Source organism: Neomonachus schauinslandi, chromosome 11 (genome assembly GCF_002201575.2).
Source record: "Neomonachus schauinslandi chromosome 11, ASM220157v2, whole genome shotgun sequence".
In the NCBI taxonomy this organism is placed as follows: Eukaryota; Metazoa; Chordata; class Mammalia; order Carnivora; family Phocidae; genus Neomonachus; species Neomonachus schauinslandi.
Window position 1 is genome coordinate 39111955 of NC_058413.1, and position 16726 is coordinate 39128680.

At 38.8% G+C, this 16726-nt stretch overlaps 1 protein-coding gene across 4 annotated transcripts in view; it reads right to left on the reverse strand.

The window, feature by feature from the left end:
• Nucleotides 1-3117: 3117 nt before the first annotated feature.
• Nucleotides 3118-16726, reverse strand: part of LOC110576250 (L-lactate dehydrogenase C chain) — a 44968-nt gene continuing 31359 nt past the window's right edge. For 2 of the 4 annotated variants that reach the window (XM_021685326.2, XM_021685327.2), the window contains 3 exons: nt 15335-15452; nt 7712-7835; nt 3119-3393 (listed from right to left, as the gene is read on the reverse strand). In XM_021685326.2, the coding sequence (XP_021541001.2) occupies nt 3229-3393; nt 7712-7835; nt 15335-15452 (407 nt within the window). In that variant the 3' untranslated portion in view covers nt 3119-3228. Of the gene's footprint in view, nt 3394-7711; nt 7836-15334; nt 15453-16726 lie in introns of all 4 variants that reach the window. The other 2 variants (XM_021685325.2, XM_021685328.2) reach the window with 2 other exon arrangements.

The window sequence follows — 16726 nt, forward strand, 5'->3', positions numbered from 1 at the left end:
CTTGGAAACCTAACAGAGTGAGGAAAAACTGCAAAGACACTTCCAAATTCGGAATTGGTCTACAGTGAGAGAGGCCTCATAGAGAACTCCTGGGTCCCTGTGGGAAGAGAGGTGCTGTAGACCCACCAGGGAACGACAAAAGTGGCTGGCAAAGAAGCTGGGTGGTTTCTGGCCAGCACCCCAACACCCAGGAGGCAAACCAAGGGGGTGGGAGAGTGGGGAGAAGGGTGGTATAAGTTAAGAGGAATTAAGAAGGAGTGAAGGCAAAGGGGCTGCTCCACCAAAAACGACACGACAGTCAGGACACCTGTTCCTCCCCTCCCCGCCCCCTAGCCCAGCTCTCAGCTCCAGCACTGAGCTCCGGCCCAAGACTGCCAGGCGCGCGGTACTTCCGGCCACACTCACACGGGTGAAGGGCCAGCCACCCCTGACCGGGATGCGTGCAGTCTGCAAGGGACACAGAGCCATCCTCAGGCAAAAGAAATTCGCTCCCGCGGCGCCCACGCTCCAGCTGGTCTGCAGGACTCCAGCAGCCGAGTACATGGCCACCCTCTCAGGAGGCAGACGAAAAGAAGGGAGGAAAAGGGCAGAACTGTCGGAGGCTGCAAGGGGGAAAACCGTTGGCTACTGAGGCTGCGCAAGGCCCCGCCCAGCTCGTGTGGCCCTCGTGGGGTCTTCGCACACCTGGAGCCGAGGATCGGCCAGGAGGCGGCCTCTGAGGTACTGCACCTGCCCCTGCGCCGGCTGCTCATCACCTGCACCAGCGGAGGGCTGAGGTTTCTGTAGTTGGCGGGCTTCAGGGAGGCTCCTTGGGCTCCTGGGCTCCAAGAGCTCGAGGTGCAAAAGATAACAATGAACTAGAGAAGGGCACCTGGGTGGCTCAGTTGGTTGAGCGGACTGCCTTCGGCTCAGGTCATGATCCTGGAGTCCCAGGATGGAGTCCTGCATCGGGCTCCCTTCTCAGTGGGGAGTCTGCTTCTCTCTCCGACCCTCCCACCCCCTCATGCTCTCTCTCTCTCATTCCCTCTCAAATAAGTAAATGAAATCGTAAAAAACAACAACAATGAACTAGAGAGTCTCAGCTATCAAACCGAGTACTGTTTGCCCAGAACTCATCCACTGGAGAGGCGGAGTAAATTTATTTTTAACCAAACCTTGTCTGGATGTATCCAATAAGGGCTTTTTGACTCTCCCTTGGGAACTTTTCCCCAGAGCAGCTGGAGAAAGACCTGCATGCTACTTTTAACCACCCACAAATGTGAGCCAAAGCAGAGAGAGTAAAAATTTTAAAACCCTCTGTGCAAAGGGGATTTTTAAATAAGATATGAAATCCTAAGAATTTGACCAGTGCAGGGCTGATAACCATTTCCACTAGTGGATGGGAAAGCTTAACTCATTATTTATGAAGTAGTTAAATGCAGAATCCCAAATTCCCCTCTTATCCTTTGGGATACACCAAGGTTTCTAGTTCTCTTGTCCCACCACGTTCTACCTAATTGTTTTCTACTCATTTGTAAATCATAATACATAATACACCTCTGACAAATTCTTTTAGAAGAAATAGAGCAGTGTTTCTCAAACTTTTTTTCATTATCTCTCCCTCAAGGGCCTTTTTAGACTTTCTCTGCCGATCATTCAGCTCCACCCACCCCCAACATGAAATTAAATATTAAAGAATAAGAGGGACAGCTGGCTAGCTCTGTCCATGGAGCAAGTGACTCTTGATCTTGGGGTTGTGAGTTCAGGCCCCATGTTGGGTGTAGAGATTACTTAAAAATAAAATCTGAAAAAAAAAATAAAGAATAAGATTTTGTCTGGTAGGGTTGAACTTTAGGGAGCGAAACCCTTGTAATATCTAATATTTTCCCCCAACCCCCCTTAACCAATTTTACACCCTTGGGGGTGATATTGCCCGCTGTTGAGAATACACCATGTGGAGCAGTTTTACTTCCTAGAATATTCCTTGTAGAAACTATATTTTGCACCCTTTCAATATCTGCAAGGATTTCCTAAAATGAAGTTTTAATTTGGTGTACAAAGAACAGCTTTAAAAAAAAAAAAAAAAAAGGCAAAATCTACATTAGACTCCCCCATCCCTGCTATCCTAACTAAACTCTCTCATGATCCTGTTTTGTGCATTCAAGAGAAGAGGAAACAAGGAAAAAGAATAATGGGAAACTAATCATGTTCAGCGGGAGAGGACTAGAATGAAAACTATTCAGACTGCAAGAATATGAACTGTGACTCTCTCTGCCCAATGAGCACCCCTCCACTAGAGCCATGTAAGTCCTTAGGACCTGCATATCTGTCTTCTAATGTTTCTCACTAATCCTGTCCTAGTCTATTATAAATTATTTTGGTCCTGATTTCTTAGTTTTAATTGTGTATTTCCTATAACTGCCTTAAATTGTGAAATCAAGGAAATATTTCATATATATTTGTTCTATATGTATATATAATCAGAAGTACATATATGCACTCATATACATGCATGTCAATAATCAACTAGTTGAGGTACCCTAAATACTGTGAGATACTTGAGGGCATAAATCATGTCATATTGACCTCATAACCATAACACAGCAAGCATAGCTGTAGTTTGCTCAACAGATGACCTAGAAAATGGTCTAAGCTTCCTGTGTGGCATTTCAACAGAGACACCGAATCAACTATTTGAGTTAATGTGATTTGGAATAATGCTTACAGGTTTGAAGACATTCCATTTAATTTTTTTATACCATAAAAGTTTTATTTCTGTTTTCTTCTGATATACATGGTCTTAAAGATAAGTACTTAGTAAAGATCATACATAGACACATGAAGCTAATGAAGCAATATAAAGTAAATATGCCTATGCCCTAATAGAAGAATGAAATTTTGACACTAGAAAAAGTGCTGGTTGTTTTGTGAGAAAAACCATAAATCTTATATTATAATGGGTTGTTATACAAACTCTACTAAACTTGAAGTCAACTCTTATGTATGACATACCTCAGAAGTAAAACTTGCATCTGTATAGGTTGGGTATCATTAAAACAGAGCTTTAAGAGATTCATAGAGAGGAGAAATCTCTTTACCATTTCTTTTTCCGAGCCTTGAGGGACTGAAATTATGTCATGGGTCTCCAATTTTTTTTATTTTTTACAGATCAGATTAAAATACTTTCAAAATGTAAAATATACAGTCTGATACCTTCTGTTCTATAAAACAGTGGAACATTAAGAGGCTTTAAAATATCAACTCTTTTTGGACATTCCAGAGTGTGTCTGCACTCTTCTTAAAAAAGGCCTCCTCCTCCGAATTCAAGTTAACTTTCACAACATCTGAGACACCATTTCGCCCCAAGACACAAGGGATACTGAGAAAGATTTCTTCTTTTATTCCATATAAGCCCTAAAAGGCAAAATTAGATTATTGTTCAGTAACCTGATATAGAAAAGCAGTTATGCAAGAGAGCTTCAGAATAAGAGGATACCAGGGAGACCATGGAGTTCACTAGAATCAGAGAGGGGGCAGAGTAATTAATACCGATGCTAATGTCCTATGTCTATGCAGAGTTTGTGTTCAAGGACATGAAGAACATACCAAAGGCCTTCAAAGGGACCAATAAAGGCACCATCTACTTTACCCCTTACGAGTTCCATTTTTCTATCCAAAGAAAAGATGCCATCCAATCCTTTACGATGCCATTTTATCTGATAAAGGACTGCAAAATCAAGCAGCCTGGGTTTGGTATAAACTACATCAACAGAACCGTGAAGGCTGAAGCAGGAAGTGGCTGGGAAGACTGCTTTGTATAAGTTGACCTTTACACCAAGAGGCACCGTTGAGTCGGATGATAGATGCTACAGGTGACATCTCAATCCTCCAAAAAAAAAAGAATTCCCTATATATTTTTTAAAAATCCAGCAATATATTAATATGACATAAACTGTGTACCTTATTTATTTGCTGAAATGTAAATAAAATTGAAATAACTGGGGTAAAAAAATGTAAGAGTATATGAATGATTATGCTCTTAATGTCAAATATTTAAGTTTTCCTATAAAATATAACTTGTCACTAGAGGGTATTATGCTAAGCGAGATAAGTCAGTCAGAGAAAGATAATTATCATATGATCTCACTGAATGTAGAATTTGAGAAACAAGGCAGAGGATCATAGGGGAAGGGAGGGAAAAATAAAACAAGATGAAACCAGAGAGGGAGACAAACCATAAGAGACTCTTAATCTCAGGAAACAAACTGAGGGTTGCTGGAGTGGAGGGGGGTGAGAGGGATGGGATGGCTGGGTGATGGACATTGGGGAGGGTATGTACTATGGTGAGTGCTGTGAATTGTGTAAGACTGATGAATCACAGACTTATACCCCTGAAACAAATAATACATTATATGTTAATAAAAAAATAAAATATAACTTGTCCACTGATTTGTATAGTAAAAACTATGAAATTCCCATATTACTCATTCTCAGTCTCTTCTCAGAGCATTTGACACCTCCCTGACATTGCCTCAGGAGCACCCTTGGGGTAATTGCTTATTCTCCCATATCCCCTGCATATCCTCAAAAAGGAGGGGTGTACTCATTCTGTACTCACTGCCTCTTTCAAACCATTAGTCCCCTACTCTCTTAACCTTCCCCCTATTTTTTGTAGCTCATCTACTAATGACCATTTTCTAATCTCTTGGTTACTCCATCTCATTCATAAAAGACTGACACCTAGCTTACAATCTTTCCTCTCTGTCCCAACTTCTACGATTAACCTTGGTGACTTCATTGTCTATGTGGATAAACTAACCATAACCAAGTCCCTTGACTTCTTCAGCTCATAGAACCTTCTCTTCCCACCCCAAGGATTCTACTGTGGACCTTGTTAGAGGGTTCCTTCCTATCCAACTTAGATCCCATGATTCATCCTATAACCCTTTCACCATAGACTAAGACCCTCTGCCCTATTTTAATTTTCAGTTTATAAATATTTCTTAAATTCCTTATTATTCATTTTCCTCTTATAATTTATTCATTTGTACGCAGATCATATTTAAGGGCCAAGCTCTTGAATTTTGTCTGTGACCCTTTAGCAGAAAGTCAAACCCATTATTAACATGTATATAAGCCAAAAGCTACACCTCCTCCATCCCTCCCTTCTACTTTCTCCCCCACCTTCCCTTTTCATGCTCCAGCAAGTAAAACCCACGCCCAGATAAATTCAGCTATCTTCTCTCTCCATTCCTGTGCTCAGATCCCCGGAGAAAACTACAGAATAAAGTTAATCTTTAACTTACATTAAAATTAATCTTAATTAATTAGTTAATTCATACCAACCTCAAATAAGCATCCACCTAACAGCAATTCTGCTTTTTGGGGGGTCAAGTTCTATTTCTCACTATCTACAAAGATGATTTCAAATCTTCTCAAACATCTGACTTCTCTATACATCCCCTGATTCTCAGTAGGTGATTTTGTCTCTCAGATGCATCCAATGCCAAACTTACAAATCTACATGATTCACTGCCTATCCTCTATTATCTCCTGTTAAAACAACTGGCTCTCTCTCCTCCTTTCTAAGACTAATACCTTCATCTATGCTCTGGATCCCACCCCCTCTGCTTATTTACTTCTATCTTCAATATCTTCTTTTATTACCAGCATCTTATCTTAAAAAAAAAAAAGAACACAGACTTGCCTGGCCTTGATTTTCCTCTCCAATTACTACTACTCTCTTTCCTTACCTTCACAGCCAAATACCTCAAAAGAGCTGTTTATACTTGTCTTAATTTCCTCAAAAGTTCTCAAGGGACTCTCCAAAGGGACAATCTGTCAATATCTGGAGACATTTTTGACTGTCAAAACTGGGGAAAGAGGGTATGCTACTGGCATCTAACACGTAGAGGCCAGGGATGCTGCTAACATTCCACAATGCACAGGAGAGCCCTCCAACAACAATGAAGAGCTATGGGGCCCAAAGTCAACAGTGCTGAGGTTAAGAAAACCCTAGTGTATTCCAATCAGGCTTTCATTCCTATTACTTCATTAAACAGGTCCTGCTAAGGTTATCCATGACCTCTGTCACTTTATCTTCCTGACATTTTTAAACCTAATTTAAATGACTTCTCAACATCAATCAACAGAAAACCAATTCTTTCATCTTTAAAGCATCCTCCTCTCTCTTGGTTACCATGAATCCACATTCTTTTCTCTTGGTTTTTCTTTTAACTGTCTGGCCACCACTTCTTAGTCACTTTGTGGACTCACACTATAAACTCAAATTTCAACACTGGAATTCCTCAAGATTCAATCTCAGTCTGTCTTCTCATTTTATTATACTCTCCTTAGGCAAGCTCATTAAAATTCCCAGCTGCTGTTACCAAGTGTAATGGGTATCTGTTGTCTGCACTTGTCCAGCATCTCTTTGTTGTTGTTGTTGTTGTTGACAGAACTTCTCTTTCCCTTTCAGGAACGTCTCTCTCCAAACTGACTCACACTTAGAACTCCAACCTAAAACTCTTTTACAAGTTCCAGAAGCTTGTACCCAACTGCCTATTTCCCCTCGGATATTGCAAAGGCACATTAAATTCAACTTGTCCATAACTGCAAACATGATCTTTAAACCTGATTCTCCTTGAGAATTCCCTTCCTCAGTGGATATCACTACCTATATAATGGTGCAAAATAGGAACCTACAAATGACCTTTTCATTTCCTTATTTCCCACTTCATTCTGTTACCAAGTCCTATAAATGTTACCTCCTAAATACAGTGTCTCTCAAATTCATCCCCTTCTCTTCACCTCTACTACTATCCTTTCTATTCTGGACTACTGTTCATCTTCTTGACAAGTTTCCACATGTCCACTCTTGTCCCTTTCAAATCTGTTCCCTCTATCACAGCCATAGAAATATTTTTAACATGAAAACTTGCCAGTCCCTTGCTTAAATTCTTTTTTTTTTTTAAAGATTTTATTTATTTATTTGAGAGAGAGAGAGAGCTCATGAGAGGGGGGAGGGTCAGAGGGAGAAGCAGACTTCCCTGTTGAGCAGGAAGCCTGATGTGGGACTCAATCCCGGGACTCCAGGATCATGACTTGAGCCGAAGGCAGTCGCTTAACCAACTGAGCCACCCAGGCGCCCCCTTGCTTAAATTCTTTTGGTGGCTTTCCATAGCCCTTATGGTAAGGACCCAAATCCTTTTATAAGGCTTTCAGTGGCCGAACGCTGCTTACTTCTTCAGCCTCACCATGCACTTCCCTTCAATCTCTGCATTTCAACAACTGACCTTTTATTCAGATCCACAAGTGCCCTCTACTTATATCTACCTCCATTCCTCTGTACATGTGTTCCCTCTGCCTGTCCAGCCTTCCAAATTAACTCCTACTCATTATTCAGAATTGGTCACATTTTACTTCCTTAGGAAGTCTTCCCTTACCATCACCCATGCTTCTACCCAGGGTATTTAAATTCTCTTCTTGTAGACTCTTAAGTACTTGGTAGTTTTTCATCATAGCACTTATCATAATTTGTTATTATATAATTTACTTTTATAATTATTTTATTAAGTCCATTTCTTTAATTGAACTTCATGAAGTCAGGACCTTTTTTTTTGCTCTCCACTATATCCTCAATGCCTGTATAATGTATATATGCCTGGCACATAGTAGGGACTCAACAAATATTAAAGAAAAGATGATAAATGAAGAGATAATTTAAGCCTACCTTAACCATAGTAGAAACTGGATGCACTCTCCTAAGATTTTTTAAAATTGATCCTGCCAGATCTGTCACAGACAGTCCAATAGCCCAAGAGGTATACCCTTTCAGCTTGATAATCTCATAGGCACTATGGTTGTAGAAAGTAAGAAAATCAAATTCATGGCAAATCAATTCAGAGAAAACATATTATTTTTCAAGCATCCATTTTGAAGTAACCTATATGTCAATGCCACTCCCAGAGATTTCTTCTAGAAATTATTTATGAATAGGCAATAAAAGTTTCTGTACTATTTTCATAAACTTCATTATTCACTTTAAATAATAATTAACCCACACTTCTCTTATCATAAAGGCAAAATACTAGGGCATATGTGCCACTAAAGATGAAAATTTTTTAAATTTTTGTTATTGTTGCTTAAGTATCCAAACACAGAATCCAATCCTCTTGAAGGTTAGCATATACACCTTGCAGACCACTTAAAACTGTTACTAGGGTGCCAATGTAACTTTATATAATTATAAGCCATGTATACATATTTTTCATAAGAATAAATCATTAAATCAACAATACATGAAAATATGGGAAAATGTTCATGATATATTTTCAAAGGAAAAAGGCACAGTCCTAAACATTATGCAATTTCTTATCTCAGGCTCGTAAAAAACATCATTCATGTTTATAAAAACTTTAGAATTGCATCAATCCACAAAGTTATTAACAGTGATTATTTTTAAGTGATATTACAAGTGATATTATCTTCTTTACACTTTTCTGAATTTTCTTATTTTCTATGATAAATATGTGTTATATTTCTGCATTGCCACCAACAGATTTGGATTGATAGTCAAAGGCAAAGAATAAAGAGGTTTTAACTTAGCAATGAGCTTATTTAGTTCTGAGAAAAGGATCCAGAACAGAAAAAGGAACGTTTGGCATCATTATTCATATCAGGTGGTCTTACAACTATGTAGGTACAGTTTCAAGTCCCGAGGACTGCACACAACACACTTGGTAGCAAAAGATAAGACTGATGTGTGTATGGACCACCTCAGCACAGGATAGTTGAGACTGGACTGTAATCATTGTAGTATCCTATGATTTGAATGTCAATGTAAAATCAGGGGCACAGTTAGAGGGCATACGGATTGCTGTCAAATTGAGGATTAACTTTCAGACTCTCAATTCAATATGACCAAGACTCTGTGGGTTAAGTAAAAGGAAAGAGAGGGAGACTCTGCTGCCTAATGATTGATTGAACGATGATGTAGGAGTTGAAGAAAGCTCTGCAGTAGATAACTGGGGAAAAATCTTACCGGTGGACTCTGGATGACAGATCCACCCTCTCAGGAATTAACAAAACGGAATGACAAAGAGAAAAGGGTTGAGGAAAAGCATGGCTAAAAATATAATCCTTTAGTTGTTACTATCCATCCTAATGAAAATAAAACTGCTGGTATAAAAAGAAAGGTAAGCGGAGCAAATAGAACAAGCAGTTTTAAGGCTACTATCTTAAGACAAAAACTGATTGCTCTATTAAAAACCTGGAAGGACATCCTATTAAATCATGATGTCACTCCCCTGCAGTTGTTGGTTAGCCACTGGAAAATCAGAAGCTATAACGTAAGAGTTGAGTTGTTTTTAGATAAAGACCAGCAGCATCCTGAGGACTCTTATAATTATAGATCCTCTGCTAAATGACCAAGGGGCAAATAATTTAATTTGGACACTGCATTGTTGGGAGGACTAATTGGAATGAGTACCGACCTGTATCGTGTTGCAGTATTTGTTATTCAAATCACACAGGACTTCAGTGGAAAATGTGGTCTTACTCATTATTTAAATTAGATATCCTAGGGCGCCTGGGTGGCTCGGTCGTTAAGCGTCTGCCTTCGGCTCGGGTCATGATCCCAGGGTCCTGGGATCGAGTCCCACATCGGGCTCCCTGCTCGGCCGGAAGCCTGCTTCTCCCTCTCCCACTCCCCCTGCTTGTGTTCCTGCTCTCGCTGTGTCTGTCTCTGTCAAATAAATAAATAAAATCTTTAAAAAAAAAATCTTTAGGGGCGCTTGGGTGGCTCAGTCGTTAAGCGTCTGCCTTCGGCTCAGGTCGTGATCCCAGGGTCCTGGGATTGGGCTCCCTGCTTGGCAGGAAGCCTGCTTCTCCCTCTCCCACTCCCCTTGCTTGTGTTCCCTCTCTCACTGTCTCTCTGTCAAATAAATAAATAAAATCTTTAAAAAAATATATAAAAAAAATAAATTAGATATCATACTTTAAATTAGAAAGAAACTAACATTCACTGTGGTGCAATGATTAGGAATTGGGAAGACAAATACTGTACAGCCAATACTGTAACATCCCTGCAACATTTAAATTGGTTAAATTGGTTAAAACATGTTCCTTAGTGGCTGGGTTGTAGTTCCGCCTCCAGATCAGGTCGTTCCTGCATTTACTGGGAAATGGCCTCTAATGGCCCCTATATCTGGAAATATATGGTATATGGGTAAAGGACACTTGTGTTGAGAAGGATAGGAAATGCTACTATAATATTAACATAGGTGTTTTTTGCTAGGCATTAACTTAATCTCTTATCTAAAGCTATTTGGTATAACAAAGGTTTGTAGGTTCCCTTAAGAAAATTTAAGAAAATGAGGTGGCTCAGGTGGTTAAGCATACAACTCTTGATTTTGGCCCAGGTCATGATCTCAGGTTTGTGAGATCGAGCCCTGAGTCAGACTCCGTGCTGGGCGTGGAGCCTGCTTAAGATTCTCTCTCTCACTCTCCCTCTGCCCCCTCCCCCACACATGGCTGCTCTCTCTTAAAAAAAAAAAAAGAACGAAAGAAAGAAAACGAAATACCGAAAACAATTACCAAAGTAGAAAGATAGTTGGGGAAATTTACCTAAAACTCCCAATCGATGTAATCTCTGTGGAAATAAATTGGCCAGAAGAGGAAATAAATTTGCTTTAGAAATATCAAATACACAATTAAATGAGTCTCTCAATACATTTAATAAGGTGATAGTAAATAAAATTGGAAAATAGGATAGTCCAATTAGCTAAGGATTACCAAAACATCTGTGAGTGATTTTGGTTACCTATTGTATAGATCCTGGTGGTTAGGGGTATACTAGCTTGTCTTTTTCTATGTATAAAATATCAAAGACATGTTTGTCAAAGGAACTCTGAGGAATATATGATACAAAGATAATTACCTAAGGTCATGGGGAGGTATCATGGGTAGAAGGTTAACAGTAGGTATGGATCCTTTCCAAAAAGGCAGGGCTATCTAGGAAGATGACTTTGGGTATGCTTTTGTACAAAAAATTTTTTAGGTTAAAAAAGTTAAGCACTGGAGGATTCTGAAAAGATGGTGAAGTAGGAAGCACTAGGATTCTTTTTTTTTTTTTAAGATTTTATTTATTTATTTGACAGAGACACAATGAGAGAGGGAACACAAGCAGGGGGAGCGGGAGAGGGAGAAGCAGGCTTCCCCCCTGAGCAAGGAGCCCGATGTGGGGCTCCATCCCAGGACCCTGGATCATGACCTGAGCCAAAGGCAGACAATGACTGAGCCACCCAGGTGCCCTGGAAGCAGCAGGATTCTATCTCCCCACCTAGACAATAATTGTTTTGCCAAAATCTGTCTAATATAACTATTCTGGAACTCTGGAGTCTATTGAAGGTTTGAAACTTTCAAGGGAAGCCTCCAATGGTAATCTGTAGTTAATTTCAGCCAATTTCAGCTCTTAGCACAGTAGCAGCTACCCATCCCCCACCCTCAGCAAACAGCTGTTCACATGTTCCCCAAGCAGCTTATGCACAGCCTGCAAAAAGGATCCCATCCTCTAAATATCAGGGATCTGGGGGCCCCTGGGTGGCTCAGTTGGTTAAGCGGCTAGTTTCGGCTCAGGTCATGATCCCAGGGTCCTGGGATTGAGCCCCACATCGGGCTCCCTGCTCAGCGGAGAGCCTGCTTCTCCCTCTCCCTCTGCTGCTCCCCCTGTTTGTGCTTGCTCTCTCCTTCTCTCTCTCTGTGTCAAGTAAATAAATAAAATCTTTTAAAAAAATTAAAAAATAAATATCAGGGATCTGTGCTCTAATGGCTGATGGGTTGCTTCTGATGACAGATGTGTAGAAAAAGAAGGGCAGCCATTGTTGTTGTCCCTCCCCCCGATCATTGCATCCCCTTCCCATCTAGCTAAAGAGACCTCCAGGAAATTTAAAAGGAAAGCATCCACTCCCCATTCCCTTTATTTTTCTCTTTTTCTCTTACTGGGAGCCAGATACTAAAGACTAGAATGTAAAAAATCAATTGTATATATGGGGGAATATTAGAAAGTAACCATGCATGACCAGGAAAAGGCACAGGCTCGGAATAGACCTAAAAGACCTTAAGATAATACCTCAGGCTGATCCTTGGCATGGAGACAGCCTTCAACAAACACACACACACACACACACACACACACACACACCCCCTCGGAAGGGAGAGAATCTGATTTCCAAAGTTACTATATTATTAGATTCAAATATCCAGTTTTCAACGAAAAAATCACAAAGTATTCAAAGAAATAGAAAAGTATGGCCCATTCAAAGGAAAAATATTAATCAACAGAAACTGTCCCTAAGAAAGACCTGATGGCAAATCTATTAGACAAAGACTTTAGAGTAACTATCTTCAAGATGCTCAAAGAAATAAAGGAGATGTGGAGTAAGTCAAGAAAATGGTGAATGAACAAAATGGAAATTTTAAAAAAAAAAAAAACCTAAGAAGAACCACCCCCCAAAAAATTTTAGAGCTTAAAAGCATAATAACTAAAATGAGAAATTCATTAGTGGGATTCAAAGGCAGACTTGAACAAGCAGAAGAAAGAATCAGCAAACTTAAAGGTAGAACAATGGAAATTACTGAATCTGAGGAACAGAAAGAAAAAACACTGAAGAAAAGTAAACAATAAGATTATTAGCAGATTTCTCATTAGAAACTTTAGAGTCCAGAAGGCAGTGGGCAAATACATTCAAAGTACTAAAAGAAAAAAAAAAACTGTCAACAAAGGATCTTATATTTTATATTTGGCAAACTGTCCTTCTAAAGTGAGGAAGAAATTAAGATATCCCCAAAGACACAGAAGCTGGGGGAGTCATCACCACTAGACCTGACCTGCAAGAAACACTCAATGGAATTCTGCAGGGTAAAGTGAACAGTAACTCAAAGCCATATGAAAAAATAAAGATCTCAATAAAGGAAAATGCACAGGCAAAATTATAAAAAGCTAGTAATATTGTAACAGTAGTTGCAATTCTACTTTTTTGTTTTTGGAATAATTTAACAGACCAATACATTTTTTAAAAAGCAATCAAAAAGATAGTATTATTGTGACTTTAGTTTGTAATTCCTGTTTTCAAGTCTAAAAGACTGATGCAGTTAAAAAAATTATTAGTTTATTTTGGGGGCATTTAATGTACAAACATGTAATTTTTTTTTAAAGATTTTATTTATTTATTTGACAGAGATACACAGCAAGAGAGGGAACACAAGCAGGGCAAGTGGGAGAGGGAGAAGCAGGCTTCCCGCTGAGCAGGGAGCCCGATGCGGGACTCGATCCCAGGACCCTGGGATCATGACCTGAGCCGAAGGCAGACACTTAACAACTGAGCCACCCAGGCGCCCCAAACATGTTATTTTTGAAATCGATAATCAAAAGGGGTGAGGATGGAGCTGTAAAGGAGCAGAGTTTTTGTATGTTACTGAAGTTAAGCTGGTACAAATTCAAATAAGTGTGTTATAATACTAGGATGCTAAGTGTAATACCCATGGTAACCAAAAAGAAAATAACTATAATAGTTATAGAATATATACAGAAGAAATTTAAATATTTCACTACAAAAAAATCAACTAAACACAAAAGAAGACAATAATACAGGAAATGAGGAACAAAAAGCTGTAAGGCATATAGAAAACAAAAATTCTCACCAAGATACTAGCAATGAGATCCAACAGTACATTAAAAGGATTATCCACCACAACCAAGTGGGATTTATTCCTGGGCTGCAAGTTTACTTCAACATCCACAAATCAGTCAATGTGATACACTACATTAATAAAAGAAAGGACAAGAACCATATGATACTCTCAACAGATGCAGAAAAAGCCATTTGACAAAGTACAGCATTCTTTCTTGATTAAAACTCTTCACAGTGTAGGGATAGAGGGTACATACCTCAACATTATAAAAGCCATCTATGAAAAACCCAAAGCGAATATCATTCTCAATGGGGAAAAAAATGACAGCTTTCCCCCTAAGGTCAGGAACACGGCAGGGATGTCCACTATCACCACTGCTATTTAACATAGTATTAGAAGTCCTAGCCTCAGCAATCAGACAACAAAAAGAAATAAAAGGCATCCAAATCGGCAAAGAAGAAGTCAAACTCCCACTCTTTGCAGATGATATGATACTTTATATGGAAAACCCAAAAGACTCCACCCCAAAACTGCTAGAACTCATACAGGAATTCAGTAAAGTGGCAGGATATAAAATCAATGCACAGAAATCACTTGCATTTCTATATACCAAAAACGAAACAGAAGGAAGAGAAATTAAGGAGTTGATCCCATTTACAATTGCACCCAAAATCATAAGATACCTAGGAATAAACCTAACCAAAGAGGCAAAGGATCTGCACTCAGAAAACTATAGAATACTCATTAAAGAAATTGAGGAAGACACAAAGAAATGGGAAAACGTCCCATGCTCATGGATTGAAAGAACAAATATTGTGAAATGTCTATGCTACCCAGAGCAATCTACACATTCAATGCAATCCCTATCAAAATACCATCAATTTTTTTCACAGAAATGGAATAAATAATCCTAAAATTTATATGGAACCAGAAAAGACCCTGAATAGCCAGAAGAATGTTGAAAAAGAAAAGCAAAGCTGGCGGCATCACAATTCCGGACTTCAAGCTCTATTACAAAGCTGTCATCATCAAGACAGTATGGTACTGGCACAAAAACAGACACATAGATCAATGGCACAGAATAGAGAGCCCAGAAATGGACCCTCAACTCTATGGTCAACTCATCTTCGACAAAGCAGGAAAGAATGTCCAATGGAAAAAACACAGTCTCCTCAACAAATGGTGTTGGGAAAACTGGACAGCCACATGCAGAAAAATGAAACTGGACCATTTCCTTACACCACACACAAAAATAGACTCAAAATGGATCAAAGACCTAAATGTGAAACATGAATCCATCAAAATCCTTGAGGAGAACACAGGCAGAAACCTCTTCGACCTCAGCCACAGCAACATCTTCCTGGACACATCACCAAAGGCAAGGGAAACAAGAGCAACCTGGTTCCAAAGTTTGTGATCATAATCACTATGCTATATTACCCTCAAACACATATGAGTTCTTGTGAAATGATAAGCAGATTTTCCTTTTAAAAAATGACCCCCGAAGAAAGCTATGCATAATATAAGTCTGAATTTGGGGATTTTCAGAAGGTTAGAGTTATTTATCTTACAAAAGGCAAAGATCAACATATACTTTTTGTCTGTGAAACTAATTCTTAAGACTGATTATTAAGGCACTGAGACATTGAATGAGTACTGTTACCTTTCAACAACTTGTTTATGGATATTTTTCCACTGGTCTTTGTCTGAATCAGTTCCTAATTTAGGGTCTAGAGTCTTCAGAGCAACACCAGCAACATTCACCCCACTCCACAAAGGCACTAAAAGAAATATATCTCAGAATAAACTCTTCTTTCCAGTACTGCATCAATTCTTTGAGTTCAATGGGTTTATATTATAAAGTTAGGTTACTACCTTACACATATATAAAAATAAGTTTAAAATGGACAAAAGAAAGAAATGTAAAAAACCAAAATTATAAAGTATTAGAAAAATATGTAAGACGAACCATGAGAGACTATGGACGCCAGGAAACAAACTGAGGGTTTCAGAGGGGAGGGGGGTGGGGGGATGGGTTAGCCCAGTGAGGGGTATTAAGGAGGGCACGTATTGAATGGAGGACTGGGTGTTATATGCAAACAATGAAGCATGGAACACTACATCAAACACTAATGATGTAATGTATGGTGACTAACATAATAAAATAAAATTTCAAAAAATATGTAGTAGAAGTTATTTATAATTGTGTGGTATAGGAGGCATTTAAAGCAAGATGGAACTACAGAATCCACAAAGAAAAGGATAAGATAAGATAAACTATCATAAGCAACTAGAAGGAAAAGAGCAACAAATACTACTCAACAGTAACAAAGAGCTGACAGGGAATAACTGTCAACCTAAAATCTTATATCAGTTAAACTGTCATTCAAAATGAGGTGAAACTAAAACACTTTCACATAAACAAAACTGACAGGATATACTTCAGGAAGAAAGAATTGAATCCAGTGGAAGGAGTTAGACACAGGAAATAAAGATAAGCAATACAACTGGCAAACATGTACACAAATCCAGACAGGTATTATACTTAAATAGTAATAATTAGTTTGGGGATATGAAAACAGAATGGAACCAAAAAAGTAGTTAATACTGTTGTCCCTTGAACACACAGGTTTGAACTGTGTGAGTCCACTTATACATGAATATAAGTATAATAAGTATACTGGAAAATGTTTTGGAGATGTGCAACAATTTGAAAAAAACTTGCAGATGAACCATGTATTATTATAAAGAAAATAGCATATAATATATATAACATACTTTGATTGAATTAACTGTTTATGTTATCACTAAGGCTTCCAGCCAACAGTAGGCTATTAGAATTAAATTTTGGGGGAGTCAAAAGTTATACACAGATTTTCAGCTGTGTGGGGATTGGAACCCCTAACCTCCATGTCGTTCAAGGGTCAACCGTAATTACATATGTGAGAGAACAAGGCCAATTAAACTTAATACATTCTAAGTTCTATGTATTATTCCAAAGAAGAAAAAACACACTAATTATTTTGAGGTCAAGTATGAATACAGACCACTTACA